This window comes from Geospiza fortis, unplaced genomic scaffold (genome assembly GCF_000277835.1).
Source record: "Geospiza fortis unplaced genomic scaffold, GeoFor_1.0 scaffold23, whole genome shotgun sequence".
Lineage (NCBI taxonomy): Eukaryota > Metazoa > Chordata > Aves > Passeriformes > Thraupidae > Geospiza > Geospiza fortis.
In genome coordinates, this window is record NW_005054303.1 from 11,054,116 (window position 1) to 11,076,513 (window position 22,398).

A 22,398-nucleotide genomic window follows, 5' to 3' on the forward strand; every position below is an offset into this window, starting at 1 on the left:
TTTTAGGCATGTTTTCTATTACAGTGCTTGGTATCTGGGGCTTAGGACTCAGAATAACAACATTCCAACTGCCTGTCACAGATCATTTATGTAGTTTTGTAGGGCAGAATTAGAACTGGCTTACCACTAATGGCACGCTGTAAGTAAATGCAGCTCTTTACTGTTCTGCTGTAAAGATTTTATTTTAGTATTGCAGACAAAATACTACTGCAACCCAAGTAATAGGTTAACTAGGCAGGGCTGGAAGGCAGAACACACTACAACAACGTAAGTAATCACCACCACCAGCAGCCCCCTGCCAGTTTAAATAAATAAATAACCCATTAAGGTTTTAAAGTCTTCAAGTGTAATTGCTACTAAAGTAGAATAATATTCTCTTCTCTCCTTTAATTACTCACCAATTTTAGGAAGAAGGGCAAGAGGAAAAACAATGCAGACTGAAGTAAGCAGCAGCAGCAGTCTCCCATCGAGGTACCAAGACCTGTTGGAAAATTGATTTAGGTTTGATGCAAAGCTCAGGAGTCCTAAAAATATGTTTAACTTAGAACTGTGCTCTTAGACAAAGCAACCACTAGGACAAGAAAAAATAATTTCCTGTCTCCAATGCTATTTACATGAATTTGTACTCCTAGTTCCTACACTGATACAAAACAGAGCTCCCAGCTCTGTAAGAAAGCAGCAGTGCAAGCAATGTTCCACAGGCAAGTGTCTGCATGGATCAGGGGCCTGATGTGTGCCAATTAATAATTCTCATCAGCACAAAATGCAAATCCCTGCCTTGATTCACAGCAATGGTCAGAGGGAAGGGTATTTAATACTCTAGAGATTTCCAGCAGAAGTACTTACACAGCACAGTGAGTGTCTAAAACTGGATTACAATGAGCTGCACATTTACACACCTGAAGAAACAGCAACATCAATTCCCACTCACTGCTGAGCTTCCCTTCCTTGCAATACATCCATAAAAAATGTAAAGGACAGAAGGGATAAAAATTATGCTGATGAAATCTGGTAGAATGTTTATACATAAAACCACACATATTAAAAAAGCATTGTAGAGGTACATTAAGTCCTCACACATTTAAAATCTATCTGAAGCATCAAAATCCCATCTCTGAAGTGAGGAAAGCACAGATGGATAAGTTGTTAAGCAACAGAATCATTTTGAGGGTGCCTGCCCTCACTTGGCAATAACCATATCCTGTACTGATAAACATCTTGCACATCAGCCTCCAACTTTACCACCTATAAACACCTTGACTTTTGACCTTCCAGTTTATTTAGTCCAGGATATGGTTAGCACCTAATAAACAGGCAGCACCTCAAATTATCATGAGGGAAGTACCATAACACCTGTGTTAAAGAAGAATTATCATACAGGTATATTAAATACCGCTGTACAGCATGGACAGCCACTTGAGTCACTTGTTTGGAAAGAAGATGTAATGTAAGAACAGAGAAATTTCAAGTTTGAGGGCATGTTCACTGTATCAAACCCAAAGCAACCATTAGCTGACAATGTCTGTATTAAAAATGAGTTAAAATACATCATTCTTCAAGAAGTGTATTATTAGCTCTGCTACTGCTACAGTGAAGAAGCAACTTTGCTTTTTTTACAGCTTCTTGCTGTAGCATTTATTCTTCATGTTGTTATTATTTATCATTCATATATTTTTAAACATTTTCTTTCTTTCCAGTCTGGTGGATGTTCAGATTAGGAGGAACAGCATCATGGCAGAGAACATAAGGATCATGCACTACGTGGAGATGTGGGACCTCAGTTTAAATCTCCTGATTCCAAACCCACAGCTGCCACTGAGGTTCACAAGCTCAGCAGAACAGACAGAAAATAATTTTGGTTACTTTATGGTAAATGAAGAACCATTTGGTGGGGGGTGGGAACAGAGAGGAAAATAGCAGTGAGGAAATGAAGGAGAAAAAGTAATTTTGTACACTGCTTCATTCAGGAATACCAATTCTTATACTTAAAAAGACGTCAAAAAAGTCCACAGGGGACTGGTTATTGGAAAATGTGTCCATTTTCTCCTCAAAGTACTGATGTAAAAATACACTTATTTTCCAAAGGCAGAATAAATGTTTTGAAAGCGCCTTTAAAATCAATCTAATCTGTAAATTTAATCCTACATGATAAAAGCATTCAAAATATGAAATACAGAATATAAATCCTTGACTCTGCTGAAAAAGCTTTGGCATGCAGATGTTTCTCCTCTCTCCCCCTTATTTTAACTAAAAGCAGACATTTATAAATCGCTTTAATTTCATTCCTGAATTCAACAGAACAAGATATTCATATGTTCTAAATTAGGATCTTACTCTCAGTTCATATCAATTATACAACACACAAGCAAGACAACTTAATTGCATCAATCACATCCTCTGACAGGGTCATTAAATGTTAACAGAGGGCTCACAAATTACAACTTTTTAACACAATCCTCATTTGAAACTATGCTCATGTCATCAAAACTATGTGGAATTCTTCTTGTGCAGACAGAAACATCTCCCCTCAATATTAATAAGTGTTCATACTGTATGGTTTTGTTTTTTAAAAAGACATGAGGATGTGTTAGACTGGCTCTGAGCCTTTCAAACACATGCACACCTGCTAACCTCTACCTATAAAAATAATTTAATGCACAGAACATTCTGTAAATGGTTTTCCCAAATGCACAGCTCAGGAGGGTTTATGCATATAAAATACTTTCACAGATAGTTTAACTGACATTTCTGATACATCCCAACTCCAGTTAAGATAAATTCTGCACCAAATGAAAGCATATCAAATGCTATAATGACTTAACAAGCACAGAACAGTTGTGCAATCCCATCTGGAAACAAGTGGTCCAGGTAAAAAAGTGACTCAAAGTATTCAATATTTATGCCCTTTGTATGAATAAGTTGCTTCTTAGGCTTGGTATTTGATTACCTATTTTTGTTGAACAATTTCCTACCATTTAAAAGGTCAGCTAGTAAAAATGTACACTTAACATTTGCAAAAGAATACACAGAGACAAAAGATTATGATCTAGCATGGGCACACATATGTGCACGTTCCTGGAATACTGCTTGACCACTGCACTTGAACAATTTGCTTGGACAAATACTAGAGGAGGGAATTTGTGTTAATTAAACATTGATTGATGCAAGAACTCCAATTAACAGAGGCAGAAACTGGATGAGACCAGGCTGCCAATCACCTAAGCATGGAGCTGTGGTTGGGATTCCTATGGACAATTTCAGCTCTTTCTAAATGCAAAGCTGAGAGCTTCATTCCCATCTCCAACTGCAGCTTCAGCTAAGGAAGAAGCAGGGGTGCTGGCAGAGCTGACAGATCACTGAGGATTACAACAGGTAACTGTAATTTGTAATGAACAGTTCAACACTGTAACCTGGGTGCTCACATCCAGGAATCTGAGGTAGGACCTGGACAAAGCTGTTGGCAGCATTATCCCATAGGCACCTTAATGAAGAAGTTTTCACACAGCTTTTTTCAGACAGAACAACCCTTGGAGCAGCACAAGGTTGAACCTCCAGATTCTACCTACCAGAGTTTTCTTAAGCTGCTTGTTTCAAAGTGTATCTTTGCTGGAAGAAAATTCACTTTGCATAAACAGAGCTGACATAAAATTAAAACCAGTAGTAAGGGATGTTAGATGCTAAATTTGGGGTCAGACAGATTGGAATACATGCAGCAGATACAGCAGCAGCTCAACACCACTGTGTATGAAGAGTCTGAAATATGAGTTTGGAGAAGAAGGTTACAGCACCCAAATGAAAAGCTGGTAACTACCACAGCTGGAAGAGATACATTAGCAAACTAAAAATATAGATATAAAATGTAATATCCACATATACACATATAAAATGTAATAGTTTAGAAAAAAAGAAAAAGCTGACAAAAAACCTCACTAAAACTGTGAGGGCCCGGGGGGCAGAAAGACAGAAAGCAAGATTACAGCCATAATTAATTTTTCAAACTCATTGTAAAATCCAGAAGTTGCAAATGATAAAATAGAAAATCAACTAAAGTATCTTTTAACAAACTGATTTCCCACTTAAAATTCACCCACAACATTCAGGAATAATACAAGCATCACACAGCCTTGAGACAATTTTAGCACATTTCAATCCAGAGCAAGTTTTGAGCTCAAAACATCTGAAAATAGCAGTTTGGAAAAACAGCTGTAAGGCACTCCAAGATACACTGTTAGGAATGACAGGAGCATGGAACAACTCAAACAAGATATTTCAGTGCTGAAGCTGCAGTGTTTGCCTTCAATTTCTTGTGACAGTTCCAATAGAAATGTGAGGGACACACTCCATACAAACAACTTTACAGCTCAACTGCAAAAAATAACTTCTTTACTGGGAGCCAAGTTTAGGAATTATAAACCAAGTCTGGAAACCTGGCATTTTTCCCAAGCCAAGTCCAATTACTAGAGTGAGACAACAAAATATTTCCATATAAATGTCTGTCATTTTTTGTACTGTGATTTTGAATTATGTGAAGTGATAACATGACAGCAGTGGAAATGTTTCTTCTCCTCTTCCTCCCAGCACCTTCATGCTTCCCCTTTTACAGTATTACAGGAAGGAGATTCCTGTAGATGGGAGTTTTGCCACTGACTTTAAGGTCGTAGGATGGGAAATCGCCATGAGGAAAGAATCATGCTCTGTGTGTGTGTGCTGCAAAAGACCTGCACTTGCCAAATACATTTCATATTCCAACAACTCATGTAAATGACTATTTAAATTCAACTGTGAGATCAGAGAAGTGTCAGCAACCATCACTTTCAGCAGGGCTGGACCCCTTTTTTCTTCAAGACAGAATGCACACAGAATGCACGAAGCATTTTTCCTTACCCGCTCTCAGCTCCACTCAAAAGCCCAGCAACAGCCCCAGGAAGTTCAGACTTGACAATTAACAGATAAGATGACATGGCTGCAAACAGAAGAAGGACAGATTTAGCAGGGGAACAGCAGCATCTCAGCCAGCAGGGCTGGACCAGCAGGGCTGTGCCTGGAACATCTCAGCTCCCTGAGACACCGCGGCACCAGAACCAGAATTTATTTTCTCATATACTTCCTTTAAAAATAGCTGCAAGTACTGCACTGATGTCAGCTAATGCCTCCAAAGAGACTCTTACAGTGTGAGTCTTGAAACAAGGAAAACATAATCCAAAGGACTAAAAGGCAAAATAATGTAATATATAGTCTTGCCTTTCTACCTAGGAATATAGACCTACAGGCTAGAGACAGACTGTAAGGCTGCAGCACTCCTCCCTCCTCTTTAAGAGACATTATTCATGATGAGAGTAAACAATATTTCTCTCAATACAATAGGGTTTTTTAAAGAATCAGTTTTCATAGTTGTTCAATTGCTGTTGTACTAAATAAATACAAGACAGAAATCCAAACACAAGTATAGGACTCGAAAGGGATTTTTTATATACTGCAAGGTTTGGTCCTTAGAGCTAAGAGGATTATCAGTGACAGATTCCTGCTTCTCATGACAAATTCATCACCAACAAAATCCCAACAATAATATCAAGTGCAGAACTGTACAGGAACTGTGAAGCAGAAGAGAAATTATTAGCTACTCTTACAGGATTATTGACTTGAAATTAAGTGTTTCTAATTCTATTCAGCAGAAAGCAATCCAAAAGCTCCTTCACAGTGCCACTTTTCTCCTTCACTAAATACAGTGATCAAAGGAATGAATGAGAGGGTTTTCAAATCCCAATTTATACTAGTCTGATTCCTTCACATACTCTTCATGTTGCTTTTTTAGGTAACCAGCAGAGAATTACTCAAAAAATCAAGCTTTACAAACAGCTTCAACAAGCATCAAAGCCTAAGTGAAACTAATTTCCCTCCTGCAGCAGCAAGTCATGTTAGTATGGTGTCAGTAAAAGCTTAGTTACATTCAATCCCTGACAAAAACTCATCTGTTGTACTCAAATTTTACTGTTCTGCATTTAGTAATTCTTTAGAATTTTACCATGGTGTATTTATTCATGCTTTAAAATTGAAACATTACATTTTGAAAAGGCAAACCTTCATAAGCTGATATTTGAATAAGTTTGTGTGGGATTTTTTATTTAAGTAATTTTTTGAATCTGAAAGAAAAGATGTGTGGACCCAGACACTGCTGTACTACAGCAGTCACTGTTAAATTTTGAAGAAAGGGTAAGGTGGTCCCAATAAAGAAAGAGAATTCTATTAACACAAAGTGACATCTACCTACCACAAGGTTAAATTAAAACCATTTGGTAAGTCACTAAATAATAACACTCACTTCTTCATAATTAAAAGCTCTGGTTTTTCCCAATATTTATGTATATTTAGTGACATGTAGCTGTTGGCTGTGTGTGCTGAGGTATTTATCTGCTGTTCTGATTTACTCTCCTACAACAGAGTGTAGGTTCAACCAGAGAAAATTACAGCATGCATATTTCTAATTCACTAAATTTGTAAGTAAATTAACCCAATTTTTCATGCTAAGTTGCAGGCAGCTGCATAATTAATTCTAATTTTTTTAAAAACTAAGTGGGAGAAGAGGGAAAGGAAAATTCCTCTAAATTGCAATTCAGCCTTATTTAACCATTAGCCTTCTCTCCTGTATGATACAATACTTTACACACAAGCAAGTCAGAATTTTCATATATTTATGTCCTTCAGAAAGCTTTCAAAACTAGTTCTTTTGCAGTCTCCACTGCAGAAACCTTCAAATTAATTTCCAGATCAGATTTCCTCCAATATGCAATCTGTCACTCTGCCCTTGCATTCCTATTAGCCTCTGGCTAATCACTGGATCACTTATCCTTTGTTGCTCACTCTGTTTTTGAGAGGAGTCCTATTTCACTGAATTCCACGCCTAAGGAGGGAGCCAGTCCTGCACCAAGAAACTTGTGCATGCTGAACATTTGTGTGCATCTTTCTTCCTTCCTCTGGGCATATGGAAAACAATCTCACATAGTAGGATTTTTTATATTCTCTTGTTTGTACTACAAGATGAATAAGGAATATTAAATAATTTTATTTATATCCTGATATTGGAATCCTAGGTAAAAATTATTTCATTTAAGCATCAGGCTGTTGGTTTTTGTTTAAACATCTTGTGCATGAATCTGAGCAGAATGCCCATAATTAATACAGTTAAAAAAGCCAAATTCTGCTTTTAGTTCATTTGCAAACACAGTTTTAATTCTTCTCAGGAGAAATAACTCCTTGTAGCTTTACTTGGCATGAAGACATGAACCACTGTGTAACTCTGCAACACACTACAGAATGAGCAAAGAACATGGTTGGTTTGTTTGTTTTTTTAAAGATGAAACTAAACCAAGAAAAGCTAAAACAATGTGACAGTCTTTTTCTACTTGAGGAACTGAGAGCATAGAATGAGACAGACAAAAAGCCAGGTATCCTTTGCCCCAAATAACAATCTGTACCTCACTTCCCTGACTCAAGTTGTGTTGTACAAATGAAACCTCAGCTCTCCTTGGCAGCCTTGATGTGCCAAGAAGGAAGAGATTACACAGTCACAGGCTGAGCTGTGACACAAGAGAACACAACAAAAAGCACAACATCCTTGTGCTCTGATTTACCCTGAAATACTGACATGAGACATCCATTCAGCACTGAGGGACACAGCTTTCCTGCAGAACAAACCCTCTGCAATGGCCTGGTCTGAGGCTGCAGCAAGAGGGGGATGCCACAAGGGCTAAACCAGAACTATGTCAGCAACCTTCACATGGTCACTTCCTAATTTTCAGGTTCTGAATTTGCATGTATTATGTTAATTTGAGGTCATTTTCAGTATACACCTAGAGCTACTTGATGGAGAACAGTTCTGAACTCCCCTACAGGCCTTGACACACCAGAACTCAGCAGAAATCATAATTATGTTATTAGTTTATTATTCTGTACACTTACACTGTGTTGAAAGCAGAAAGAAATATTGCTCTTAAAATACCTATCACTTTGCCATGATCTCAAAACTTGATATTAGCTCTCTGACAGAAAAAACAGAAAGTTTATTAAAATATAGAGTAATTGCTTTACACTTCCATTACTACAACCTGCAGTGCCAGCATGAGCTGTGACTCTATAAATACACACAGCATACATACATTATTCAGAATGTCTGTGCTGTGCTGCCAATATTGCTTAACACTGACCAAATGCATCCCTATCTGAAAAAACAGTTGCTAGAGAAAAGGCTGTTTTTTAAATAGTCCTCAAAATACCTCTTCTGAGGTAGCCCAAATTTAAAATATGTGGGTGGCTGTTTGGTTAAAAGAAAAAAGTGTAACTTTTTCTTATTATCCTACCCAAAAAGAGATCAAGTGCTAAAGTCCACAGCAAGGATGTCACAGAATGTACAATAAACTTATAAGTAAATACAGAATTTATGGTGATAAATCCCTTTAAATCATTTCATTGAATGGATTCACTCTTCTGGTTAGCTTCTCCTCATCTGCCACTGTAGATGATGGTATCAGAGCCCTGTAAATGTCTTGCATTTTTAAGCACTGTGCAAAGATGGAAACAAGCTCCCCTCCAAACTTCCCCCAGGAGAAGAGAGGGAGTTACTGGTTTTAATATGTCCTTAGTGGAAGCTTTAAAAAACAATGTTGGGATAATTTCTTTGGTTTTCAATACAGATGTAGAATGGAGTGTGTGACAGAAGATGTAATCCTTGTTCATACAGAGAAATTCCAAGAACTCAAACAGGTTGTCAATTTCTTTGCTTGTCCTTCTATTATGGAGACTCATCCTGACGAATTTCTGTTCCCCTGCTTCCTTTTTCTTCTATCTTTAGCTTTTACCTGAATTAGTCAGGAACTTACCTATGGCAAGGTTCAAAAACAAACAAAAAATCCTTCTTATTCTACACAGAACACACAGGCAGCAGATTTATTTTGGTGAAACTTCCTTAGTTATAAGTGTACATTTATGCTAAAAGAATAGAAAAGTTTCCTACATAGCTCATCACATATTCCATTCTGTAGTACAGCTGCAGGCTGGTATTTCTGTCATTTATTTTTTTTCTATTATTTCAAGAAAGCTTAATATTTTTTACAATATCAAACCTCCCAAGAACCTTCCATTCACTGCCATAGGAAAACACAGGAGCATGGGTCACCAATTGTTAAATTAGTACAGGAGCTGACAAACCTGCCCTTAATTAAGGCAGCTCTGCACTGGAAATCCTCACTTTGAATCAGTCAGGATAATTAGGCTTTCAGGTCAAAAGTAAACCGTGCTGTGAAAACAAACATTTGAGTTTGTTTGAAAACAGAATTAGATTTCCCATACTTAAAGGAAGCTCAGTAATTTCTTAAGGTATTAAGGATGCAGGTCTCAGCATGAAAGAAGCTGTATTTTATTTTATTTTATTCCTCCATGATTTGCACTGTCCATTGATTTTCAAAGTTTCTGGAGTATTGTTCTCACTGATTGCACAAAGGTTATTCCCATCCTCCCCCCCTCAGTCTGAAAAAATATTTGCTTTATTTGAATTTGAAAGAAATTTTGCAAACACGTTTAGAACTAAACTGCAGAATGGATCAATTGGGGGGGGGGAGAAAAAAATAAAATAATTTGCAGTTAAAAAATAAAATGCCCACTTAGCTTGATAAAAAGAAGCGTTTATTAGTTTCTGCACAGCACCTCTAAGCAGGCACTCACAGAAAGCATGATGATATGTATTTTTATATATTTACACGGGATGGAGCTAAATTAAATATTTCACTGTTTACCTCAGAAAAACAACGGGGAGGGGATGTGGAAGCCAGCAGGAGAAGCTGGAGGCTCCCGAGGCGCCGGGCTGCCGGCAGCTCTCCCGGGAAGGCAGCCCAGGCCAGCACAGGGTGGTGCTGCTTCTTTGAAATTTCTGCCGTGCATAGCGGCTACGCCTCTCCATTGATTCCGGGAAGCTTGAAAAATACGAAGCACGCGATTGTAAATACTTATTTAGGGTGTCTTACACTCGCAGCAGGGTCTCTGTGTATTGTCTGTCACCTTGACTCTATTAACAGGCCATAAAATCTACAGAGCAGCATCACCCATTGGAAGGAATCCTGTCACTCCCAGTCACTGACTGCAGCATTCAGGCAGTGCTGGGGATAAAAATCACTCCAGGCACACAGAATGAGCTTTTTTTCCTTATCACTGATTCTTACAAAGAAGAAAAGTGTGTACCTTTGAGGACAATTGGAAACAAAAAAATCAAAAAGCACCAGTTATAGAAATTACATTGAATTAAACCGTATTTATATAAGAAAACAAATAATTTGTAAAAGTAAGATAGCTGTCTGGAAAGTTTAGTTCCAAAGAATGACTGCAATGGCAACCTGGGGACAAGCCAAGGCAGGTTCTCTGAAGAAACTGAATAAAATATATATTGCAAAAATCCTTACAGAGACCACCTAAGCTACATGGTGGTACTGCAGGTTGTACTGCAGCACTTCATCCCACTGTAAATAAATTTTTAAATTACTAAACTCCTGTTCTCAGCAGTCTGGACTGATGTTTGTGTGCATCACAGCCACCAGACCATATCTCAGCAGCAGTGACCTTCAGCTGATGGCAGCCCCAGCCTGGAAGCATGCTGCAAAACTGCACATGCTTCCTGCTAAGCTCAGTGCTGGCATTTGTTAGTGCTGGCAACAGGCTGAGAGCTGCTCTTGTGCAATACTTTATTGTGTTTGTCTCCATTTTTCCACCAGCCTTGCTAAAAATCAGCCCTTCTCTAGCTTTATTTCACATGCTTTAGGAGTCCTAAAGATTTTCTCTTGGGTACATGGCTGTGGACTGTCATTCTTTTCAGTCCCATCCACAGAAAGGACAATCTAAAAGAAGAAATTGCTGTCCTCCTTCCTCCCTTCAGAAAGCACCTGGGAATCTCCCAAAACTTCCCTGGTGGGGAGAGGGAAGGGCTGTGTGATTCCCAGCCACAGCTCTGGCCCACTGTGCCTCATCCATCACTTCCTAGAAGCACAACACCATTGAACAATAGCAGGGAATGCATCCAAGTCCAGCTGCTCCTGGGAAGGATGACATGAAGAGCCAGCAGAGCCATGGAACTCAGCATTTCCACAGCAGCCTCCCTCCTTCCTTCTGTGCCTGCAATTCCTCAAGGGCTCTCTCCCTTCTCTGAGGGCACCTGACACCATCTGGGAGCCTTGGAGATCCTCTTCTACAGAGCAGATGAGAAATGGCCATAAGGAAGATCGCTGCAGAGGAGATGTGTGACAGGAAAGGGTTGGGAGGAGCAGATGAACAAACCTGAGCAGCCTGGGAAGTGCAGTTTGACATTTCCCTTTTCCATGTGCCCTTTGCACCCACACACCAAGCAGCCCTGCCAGGAACAAGCAGTTCACGTGACTGGTTACATTAAAGGGCTGCTGGATTGGGTCAAAAAACTGAGAAATGGAATGTAAAAATTAGTAGCACTGGCCATCCCATTCAATCTTTTGTTATCCTTCATTAACAAATACCTATTTACAAGAACAAACTCATTATAAGGGAAGCAAGGCAAATGTTCTCCAAGTTTAGTCCCCCTAAGCTCATATTTTATACTCTTTTGAATTAGGGTATTAAAGTTATTCTAATTTACATTTGGATATTGAAAAGTCGACTCAGTATCCTGGTGCATCCTTAATTAATCTGGGTATTTTAATAGATTTGATTTGTGTTACATGGATTAATTAAATGCCTTCCAAGGCACAATTAAAAATCTGCAGGAAAAGTTGAACTCATATCAGAGATGCATGTTAAAATTCCAAACAATGTAGTTGAAAACCTGAACCTTAATTTGACCAATCAGTGCTTTCCTGCAGCTGTACAAAAATGGTTTTTTTTTCCCTTGGGTACCCTGGTAATAGAAAAAATCAATTCCCCTATCTACACAAATCCCTGAGTATATGCAATTAGAATGTCAAATTCAAATTTGCACATTAAGCTTTCTTTTAAAAAACCACGAAGATGACGAATTTGAAAGCATAACTATTAAAATTATTACTAAAGTGCTTTCTCCACCACAAATTAATGTAAAACATTTCTGCACTCAGGCTATTTTTAGAAGGGATCAGAGCAAACTTTAAAAAAAGCCCAGACTAGATGCAGATAGTGACAATAACCCTGGTAAAGTTGCTTAATCACAAGCCATCTTTCATTATCTCATGCTCTCTAATCACTTCTGAAATAAGATACCGCGTGATGCAACACACCCAGGTCTGATGATGGAAGAGGTAACACAAAACAATTTTATTTTTAGCCTTCCTCTGAAATCAAAGATGTTGACAGAGTCTGGATGTCTGCCCAACAGGGCTCCTGGTTCCTTCAGCCAGACAGACAAACAGAAAGAGGGGAACACAGCAAAGCAGCGGGACAGGCAGAGCCCAGGTTTTACACTTAATCCCAGCACAGATCCCAGTCAGGACAAACTGCACTCCACAGTTCTGCCATGTAAAATCTGCAGAAGGACCAGAAAGACAAGAAAAATTCTTTTCTTTCCATGCAGTTCTTTAAGAGTCAAAGCTGTGTGAGAAGTAAAGAGAATTTTTCATATCTGATATTTTTTAGGAGCCTGTCAGCCTGCAACACAGTCACCTTCAGAGCTGGTCCTGACATGGAGGACTTGGACTGCAGCATCCACCATGCACTGGGTTGGGGCTCCAGAGTTACTGAGCTGAATTTTATTAAAATGGCACAGAGGAAGTTATGAACTGTGATGAGGAAGAAATAAGAGTCATATTTCCTTTGACAACAGTCTTGTACGTGATGCCAGAATCTCCAGAGCCTGCTCTGTGTATCCCTCCTTCTCTTGTACTGTTTATTTAGAGGTGCACTCAAATGGGAAAGGAAATGAAAAGATTTGTTCGTTGCTATAGAACATCCTCTAAAACCTGTATGAATAAATAGTCCTTAATCTTGGGATTGCTATGGTCACTCCTGTCTAAAATTAATGCTTGGATTTTTATACCCATTTCATTTGGGCAGCTTTTGTTATATTGGAACTTTTTGTATAAGAAAATATTCCAAATTTATAATGAAAACACAGTTACTTTGTCTAGTTCTAGGTGCTTAGCCAGTGACAAAAAACAGCAATCATTGAATTATCTGGACTTGACAGGTAATCTTAAAGGAAAGAAGAAGAGCACTGGAATGCTGTTTCCTTCTGTTGATGTATTGAACAACATCTGCTTGGTGGTAGGGAACAGAGGAGGGAGCTTTCAGATAATTCCCTCATTTAAAAGAAAGAATCCAAAACATTCACAACAAAAGAAAAATTAAAATTGTTCTATTAGACTTCGAACTGTTCTACTTTCAGACAAAGAATTTCTAAATACTTAGTGACTGTCAAGTATGTGAGCATACCTGAGGAAGAGTTCAAGTACAAAAGCAGGGAGTGTTATTTTATTATGCCATGTACCAAGGAAGACAAAATAAGCAACAGTGGAAGGGGACAGCCCACATGATGTAAGTCAGGAAGGTAAACTTGTAAAAAAACAAGTTATTGAGCTAAAAAAAGAAAGTTCCCATTAATGCAAAACATATGAAACATCATAGCTAAGTAAACATTCACTTGCTGCACAAATCACTAAAATGCACAAGCAGGTTCCAACAGCAAAACCCAAACCACATGATCTGATAAAATGCAGCTCCCAGATCCAAATGTACAGAAGGGCAGAGAGGAGATGCTGCTTCCTGAGCTCCTCTCAATGAGCAGTGCAGCTCTAAGGGATGTGCTCCACATCCTGGGATGCAGCAACAGAGAATCCAACCCCCAAAATTCCCCCATCTATCCCACAACTACAGCCCTTCTGCTCAGCACCATCACAAAAGCCTTTCTCTTAAGTTTTCTGTCCTTTTAATCAGTTTCTTAAAAACACTTTAATTATTGCCTTTGGTGCTGGTGGAGCTTTGAAGCCTGTCACAGATTTAATATTGAGCATATGAAGTCTCTTACCTCCAATATTCTGGATAATTATTGTAGTTGCAACAAGGACCTATAAAAAATTGATTTCTTTAGAAAGGGTAAGAAGGATAACTAAAATCATATGTCTACAGCAGGCATAAACCACATGTGTATTATCTTAAACACACCAGATGTAGCAGTGATAACAAGTCCTGAAAGGAAAGGAATCTTCTCCTTAGTGAGGAGTTTAACACATGGAAACCAACACAATCTAAAATGAACATGGAAACAAAAATTCTTCCTGAAAATATCACATTTTTATTCTGAGACAAAGCAAGAGTTATCATACAGTGAAGCCTGTTGTGCACAAGAGGTTTTTAAATCACTGAAAACATAAGTGCATTCTAACTGATATCAGGTGAATACAAATGAAAATTATCATTTATCTCTGAGAAGACAGACAGCAGAGATTTGTACAGTACTTCCTTATTCCTGAATATTTTTGACTGTCAGGAATGTAATTGTTTTTTTAAACTTGTAAACCAGATAGACTTTTCCTTAGCACTTGTGGTTATTCATACTAGACTGATATGGAAGCAAAAATGATCACAGGCTAATAAAAAACTTGTCTGAATAAAAAAAAAATTAATTTCCTACTGAAAAAAACCCTAAAAGTGGCTATAAAGTTTTTCCACTGTTTTCTTTTAGTTTAGCTCTAAAATACCATGATCATGAGCTTCAGTTTTCTTTCTGCCCACTGCTCTTCTTGATATAGGACATTTCCTAAATAAGCACTGCCATTAAGTCAACTTGGAAAAAAATTAAGCTACGGTAATGAGAAGAAATACAAATTTGGCTTTTTGAAAAAAATTATTTCAGATTTTACACTAATTCAAAGTCAGTTTGAAACTCAGCAAGGAGAGGAAGAAAAAAAAAAGCTATCTTGGAATTTGCCATAGATGGAAACAAATAGTTCACACCTTTGGAAAGGGAGAATCAGCAATCTTCCACCAGCAGAATATTTCCATTCTTACAAATCTCAGAAAAATACATTTGAAAGGAAATCACCAGGTTGAGTAATTGCTATACTTCAAGAGTAGTTAACCAGAGTTTACTCAAACTAAGCTGCCAGTTAAAGCAAGGTTCTGCACTGGCCTGGCAGTATCTTCCCCTATGGGTGAGGGAGAACTGAGCACTGCTGCAGAGAAAAAAAAAACAAACAAAAAAATGTCATCTGTGCCTGACTGAAGTGAGAACTATTCAGGGACAGATGAGAATTCAGAATGGTGGTGGTGAAGTAGAAAAGCCTAAAAATCAACAAGATCAGTTAAAAGCAAGGCATTCAGGAAGCAGACCTCAAATACATGACTTAAGAGTTACTGGATTGCAAAGAGAAAACAGTCTGATAAAACACTCTCAGAAACAGCAAAGCAAAGCAGGCAAATTTTAACAAAAGTGTATAAATATCAAAGATGTTTCAAATGACAAAGAAAACTGCTCCAGAAAACATCAGTTCACCAGGAAATCTTGGTGAACTTTGATTATTTTATCAAAAGAACAGCTTCCCAACATAGAAATATTCCAGTGCTGTCCATGCACACTGAAAATAAAAGGCCAGATAATTTTCAGCATGGATTACTTAAACTGCAAATAATGAAACAGTATATTAAGAACAATTTAAAAAAAATACACATGTTGACTATGATGTGAAGCTTTGAAACCTCCTTCACTTAAGCTTTTAAATAACAGATTAGTGCCAAGAATGGTTTATGTATGTTCAGCCCTTCTTCAGGGCAAAGGCACGGTAAGTCACATTTTGGTTTCTTCTTAAGCTCCACATTTCTATGACTTTTTCAAGTAATGGCTCATGGTTAATGTGTACAGAACAGCTCCTGTAAAAAACAACTATGTCTTATTCCTTGCTATTATCAAGGTTTATTATCTCTTGAGGTTGATCACTTGTTAATTTGGTCAATAAATATTGATCCTCAGACTACACTCATGTGCTTATTAATGCTAATGGAAGCCTTACAAACACCTGATAGCTCAGGCTTAATTCTCACTGACATTCAGATAAAAGAAAGCAATCTCTAGCCTGTTAAGGCAGACTAATTTTAAAAGGTTTGCATTGTTTCAGTAAAACATTAAAATCACACTCATGTGGTAAAAAACCTGTTTTCAGTAAGGTATAACTGGAACACAGAGCCCAGAATTCACAAATTAACAAATTCACATTAAATGTGCTGTATTCACAGGCAGTAACATCACTACTGGGAAAGAGAGATTCAAAACACACTACCAAAAAATAATAGTTAATATTTAAAATAATTAGTTAAAATATTAGTTAACATTTTGATTACTCTTGTATTAGAAATGGTTATGTTTGATGGTGGTTTTGTTTGGTTGCTTTTGTTTGTTGGTTTGGTGGGTTTTTTATAATTATGAGATAAAACAAGTAAGAAACATTCATGTGAAGAGCTTATTAAGCAAAAGGAAACTAACATGCATCCTGTGTACTCTTAGCTGTTCCTATAGTGGAAATGACATGAAAAGCCATCCCTTATCTCAGATCCCTATAAAATGCTGAAACACCAACAGCAAATCCACCACTTCCCTGTCTCTTAACACTTTGACAACAGAGGCAGGACTGTATCAAATCTAAACCTTGAGCCAACCTGACAATTTCAGTGAGCAGATTTGTACAGACAACTGAAAGTGAACACCCTGACAGGAAAGCAGCACAAAATCTTGCATTTCAGGAGTGTAAATTGAACTGAAGTTGGGCTTCCACAGAGCAGACACACAAACTGAAACCAAGTGAAAAGCTTCAGGCTGTAAGGGATTTTTCAGCATACTATGATGTTAGTAATATACTATTAATTTCATTTACATCTCTTCACTATGCAAAGAACATTTGCATATCAGAAGCATGAGACCAAGAAGAAAAACAGGTAAAAATGAATACTCACCCTTCCAGTTGATCCAAATGCAAAAAGGCCAAGGTCTTCATAAGAAGTGACAGCTGTTGGTAAGGGAAAAAAAGAAAAGAGCTAAAATATCTCTAACTTGAAAAGACTGAAAGCTCTATTTTTGGCCCCTTTCCCCCCTTTTTATATTAATGAAATTCAGAAATAAAAGAATATTTCATAGCTTTTTTTACTTACAAAATAGCTTTTATATTCACCTGTACTCCTGCTACAAAACACAGCTTTATTCTCAAAATTTAGAGACTCTTCAGAAACTCAATTTAGTATTTGCAGTTTCAGTATTTAAAATATGACACTAGTACATTAATAGCAAATTGCCTTCTCCCAAAGATTTTCTTTGTGGGTGAAGGATTATGAAATTAGCATTAGCAATTAGATATAAGGCATTTCTGTATTTTATTTCTTAAAACAGCGGGGTTTTTTAAATTAGGATGACAAGAGAAGATACATTTTCATCTTTCTACAAATATAAATATTACCATCTTTCCAGCTTTTAAGAACTAGGCCCTATCTATTTTCAAGAGAGCTGAAGGTAAACACCTTCTTTAGTTGAAACCTATTATTAAAAAAAACCCAAAAGAAAACCCAAAGCAAAACAAAAATCCTGCCCTTACCTGCACCCCACTTACATAACTACATGAAAACAGCCTGTGGTTTCCTGTATAATTTTGCTGGGTTTCAGCTGAAGCTCACTTCTATTATAACTCAAAACAATCCCTTCTCAGAGAGAGGGATGTCATATTAAAGCCTCTCATTGTTACTAAGTATTTTGTTATTAGAAACTCAAGCAGTATCAAAAAGATGAAAGTTTTCTGAGAAACACCACTCATTTCTTGGGATATAATAAAACACCTGTGAAAGCTTCAGAGGGTAAAATTAATCTCAAACCCACATAATTCTGTTGTTGGTTTCTCTTCCTTGGTTCTGTTTGGTACAACCCTGCTCCTGTCACAGTTTAATTGAGTGCCCAGCTGTGCAAGCTGAGCTTTTCACACCTGAGAGAAGCCCCATCCTCTGTAAATGACACAAGGGATGGGAGACACAGGCACCTCACACAGATCAGATGGCAGCACTGGAGCCTCACACCTGCCCAAGCTTAGGTGGTTTTATTTCATTGAAGTTCTGCACACAATTAGATCAGTGCCCCAGAGGGGAACAGAACAAAACAAAACAAACAGAAACTAAACCCAACAGAACTTCATGAATGTTCTCATATGGTTTTCTCAAGGGCAGTGTATCCCATTCTGCTCTACTACAGACACCAGCACACTATCACAATATAAATGAAATAACAAAACTAAATGAGCCAGAATCAGTGCCCAGCATAAACTTGGAACTGTCTCTAACAAATATAATTCAACAAAAAACATGTCTCACTAGATTTTACCCTGTGTTTTTCCTAATTTCCATTTATAAAGTAGCTAATCATTACTAAACTACTAAAAAAAAGCATTTTAGGTAACCATCTTCATTGCCATTAAAAAAAAATCAGTAAAATAGTAAACATATTTAAGAGCAAGTTGTTTTTACCACATGGTAATAAATATACAGCACACATGTATGAGGAGTTATGAGCCAAGAGAACAAAATTTTCCACACAATTCCAAAAGAGCAATATGAAACCTTGGAGTATTTTCTGTATTAACTGTTTCTGTAATCAGTTTAGTCCTGTAAACACTGGGAAGCCCTGCTACTTGATCACATTACTTCTGAAATTTCAAGAATATATGGAAAAAATATTTAGTGCAATTTATATAAAGATAAGTAAGTTCTACCTGATTAGCTTATTTTTTATCATGTTATTAACACTCCATGGAAATTATCCCTTTATATGTGAAGGGGCAAGTACAGTACCAGCAATATTTGTGACTGACTCCTAAAATGAAAAGAAAAAACAGCCACAAAACTTCAAAGTGCATCCCACTTAAATTCCCAATTCCTCTGCTTTACAGAGTAATCTTAGCCCTTATCAGCCCAAAACAACACAGGTCATACTGAATTAACACCAGGACAAACACTGACTAAACTAATCTCAACTCAACACTTGACAATATTTTTTTTGCTAAGCCTTTTGGTCTACACAAATCACTTGATTTTGTCAAAGTCCAGACCAATATAAATGAGTAACTGAAGACATTTCTTTATTTTTGAACTGCAACTAAAATACTTGTGCTTAATAAATCCTGGCCTCTGTTTAAAATTGAATTAGTATTAGTGCTTTCTTTTCAGAAGGTGTTTTATAGGTCACCTCTTTCCTAAATAATATAGTTTAAAAAACACTTTAAACAGTTTCTCTTGACCACCTTTTAATTTTTTCTAGCTTGTTTTTAATATAAAAATACTAAAATTTCCCTCTAATTTTTCCCATGGATTAAGTTTAATACTCTAACACTGTTTACAAATGAATATAGATTTTTTTTAAAGAAAAAGTTTTAATTAAGTACTTTGGAATCAAACATGTACAGAGATTTTACTTTATCAAGGTACAAAGGTTGTATTTCCCACTTTTTAAAGACAGTGTTCCAAGGAAAACCTTGGAATGCTAGCTAACATTTAATTACTTCAATAGCTGACAGGAATTATAGGAAATATAATCTCAAATCTTGTTTTAAAAAATCAGAACACAAAAGGTGATAAATCCAGCAAAGTTATCCAGACACAATTCTGGTGCAAGTCCTACCTGCCAGCATTAGGTGATAACTAATTATTAGTTTCAGACTAGAGGAATTCTTCATCCTGACACTTCAGCTGCATTTCAAAAATGCAGCTGCATTCAAAAATGCTTTCCTGAGGTGGACTCTTGCCTTTGGACAAGAACTGAGGAGTTAAACCCTTCATTCATATCAGGCCTCTGAGTTCAGAACATCCAAACTCTTCTTACTTCAATAAACTTAAATCCTTAGTTCTCCCCCTCATCACAATTCTTTTGCAAGAATCTCTTTTTTTTTACTAGACAACAGCTTAATGCCACTTAATGCCTATAAAATACAGAACTTTTCAGCCTGAAGGAAGAGGTTTAAAAGGCCATTAAAATTACCTGAATCTCCCCTTTTTTTTTGCTTCTCATGTACCTCTCTAGATTCGTGTTTCAGGTTCTGATTCCTTTCTAATAAGCAGCACTCCAAAAGGAGGAAAAAATTACCAAACCTTTAATCCCAAATCATCAAGCAGCCAACAATACCAACCATAAAAGTAACCCTACCTCTGAGGGGTGTTTTTTAAGAATGCATGAAGATCACTCAACAGGTGGGGACAGGAGCAGAACATCCAGGAAGAATCAGGAAGCAATCATCTGAGAGACCAAAGGCAGCTAAAGAAAACAAAGCCAAGGAGGAAAGAAGCTTTCTCCCACCACCTTTGAAAAGAGAGGAAAACAGATGAGAGGGAAACAATAAGCAGGGAAACTTCCTGCTGTAACATGATCTTTGTGTAGCACAAGTCAAGGAAAGACTCAGTTGTTTCAGTAGCAATTAAAAGAAGCAGGAATTAAAACAGGAGCAGATTTGACTGCAGGTATTAGATTGGATTGTTTGAACTGTCTCAAAGCAGTGCACTTCCCAAGAGCTGCACCATGACTTCTCATTCAGCATCAAAAATGCTCTATAAGCTGCATCTATAAAGCACCACAAGAATAATGATAATCCAATATGATTGAAAAACCTGAAAGGTATCCATTTCAAACCATGGACAAAAACATATGTACTACTCCTAGGAGAATGAAAGGCTGCTATTTTATTGCTCTTAGGCATTCACTGAAAGCAAAAGCAGACACTGAAGTAGTGAGGTTCAGCCAGCACCAAAATAATTTTGCTGCAGAAATACAGGATCTCTCTGGAAAGATAAGAAAGGTATTTGGAAAAAAAAAATTAAAATTTAGAAACCAGTCAGTTTGGCATTGGCTTTGCATAAAAAGACTCAAAATCCTGTTTTTAAATGGCAGATATTAATTGTTAAAACACTAAGTATTTCAAGGTCAGTCAATCAGACACCACTGTTAACTGCAATCTTTATACTGTGTCATGTCTCAGTGATAAAACTGAGGAAATGTTTCAGAGCTCACTGTTAGATAAATCCTTTGCACTTACCAGTCTGAGTGCACATACTGAGCAGGAGAAACACAGAGTAAGAAGCAAGGCTGGCAACAAGCAGCAGCAAGATACTAAAAACCACAAAATATTCACAATTAAGCACTTTTACAGTACAATGCACTTTCAAGCTTTAAGAATGCTACTCTTGCAAGAACTAAGCTACAACATTTCCTCATTTTATGGCTTTTATCTGCTGACTATGGTTCACGTGGTTTCTGATTTTCCCAATACTTGCCAAGTTGTCCTGATGTGTGGATTACAGAATGGCCATAACCATGGGAGTTTGAGTGTGCACTTATACAAAAATACACATCCCCCAGTGAAGAGAAACCAACGCTTAGGAAATGGACAAAGTGACAATTCCAGTGACTTTGGCCCCATTATCCACAGGTCAGCATTTGCAAGAAGCAAAAGTGCAAACAAAAGCACGAGTTGATTCAGAGTTTTCAGCCACATATCCATCCCATTCCACAAGGCCCATTCCTGGAGCTAAAGGAGATCAGGGTTTTGAAAGGAAAATATCAATCTATCAGGAGTAATGGCCAAGAAATTGCCACCCTGTGGCAATTTAATGCAACATCTGGGTAGGGCTTATATTAGGTCAGATCTGAATGACTAAATCAAAAAGGGGAAGATCTTAATCAGAAATTCTGAAAGGCACAAGCTATTTATTTCTTCCTCAGATTTGCACAGGAGTCTCAGTATCTTTTTTTTGTTTGTTTGTTTAATTCATACCTACAATGGGAGTTTAAAAACGAGCAGTGTACGGAGAGGAGCTGGGATTTAAACCCCATGATCCCTGTGTTGGCCATGGCATAGGATAAGCCAAGTATCCCACTGCCCATGATTGCATTCATTAAGTTAAACACTGAGAAAGCAAAGGAAGAACCATGACTTGAAGAACTCTGTGAAAAAGAAATAAAAAAGCACAATTAGTGAAAAAAGTCTTTTGATCTTTCCTAAAATGAAATTCAAGGGAGGAGGCAACAGTCAACTTCTCCTTCTTTAATCTAAAATCTCACTTCTCATTCTAGAACGACGCAAATCCTTGCGCACACTCGATGCCGCGAGCATCCCAAGACGCCCACAAGGTTCGAGCACAGCGGGGGCAGAGCGCAGAACGAGCACAGCGGGATTCAGGGCTGGGATCAGGCTGTCCCTGCCTGCTCCAGCAGGGCCCAGGCAGCGCTTCCAGCGCTCAGCAGGCAGGGAAGCGAAGGGATCAGGAGCAGCCATGGCACCAGTGGCTCATCCCCCCCTCCTCCAGGTGATTCTTCCCTCCCCGGTGCTGTCACCGCAGAGCTGCTCCTCACAGCCCCGTCCCGCCGCCCTTTGAACCCGCGCTCCCCCTCAGCGCCCAGGGCAGCCGCCTCAC

General features: G+C 37.9%; 1 protein-coding gene across 2 annotated transcripts in view; it reads right to left on the minus strand.

Moving 5' to 3' along the window:
• Positions 1-22,133, minus strand: part of SLC38A6 (solute carrier family 38 member 6) — a 37,088-nt gene extending 14,955 nt beyond the window's left edge. For both annotated transcript variants that reach the window (XM_031066316.1, XM_031066315.1), the window contains exons 1-7: positions 22,046-22,133; positions 21,812-21,928; positions 21,021-21,099; positions 16,918-16,970; positions 14,000-14,039; positions 4,885-4,963; positions 399-481 (exon numbers count right to left, since the gene is read on the minus strand). In XM_031066316.1, the coding sequence (XP_030922176.1) occupies positions 399-481; positions 4,885-4,963; positions 14,000-14,039; positions 16,918-16,970; positions 21,021-21,099; positions 21,812-21,880 (403 nt within the window). In that variant the 5' untranslated portion in view covers positions 21,881-21,928; positions 22,046-22,133. The remainder of the gene's footprint in view (positions 1-398; positions 482-4,884; positions 4,964-13,999; positions 14,040-16,917; positions 16,971-21,020; positions 21,100-21,811; positions 21,929-22,045) is intronic.
• Positions 22,134-22,398: the final 265 nt, after the last annotated feature.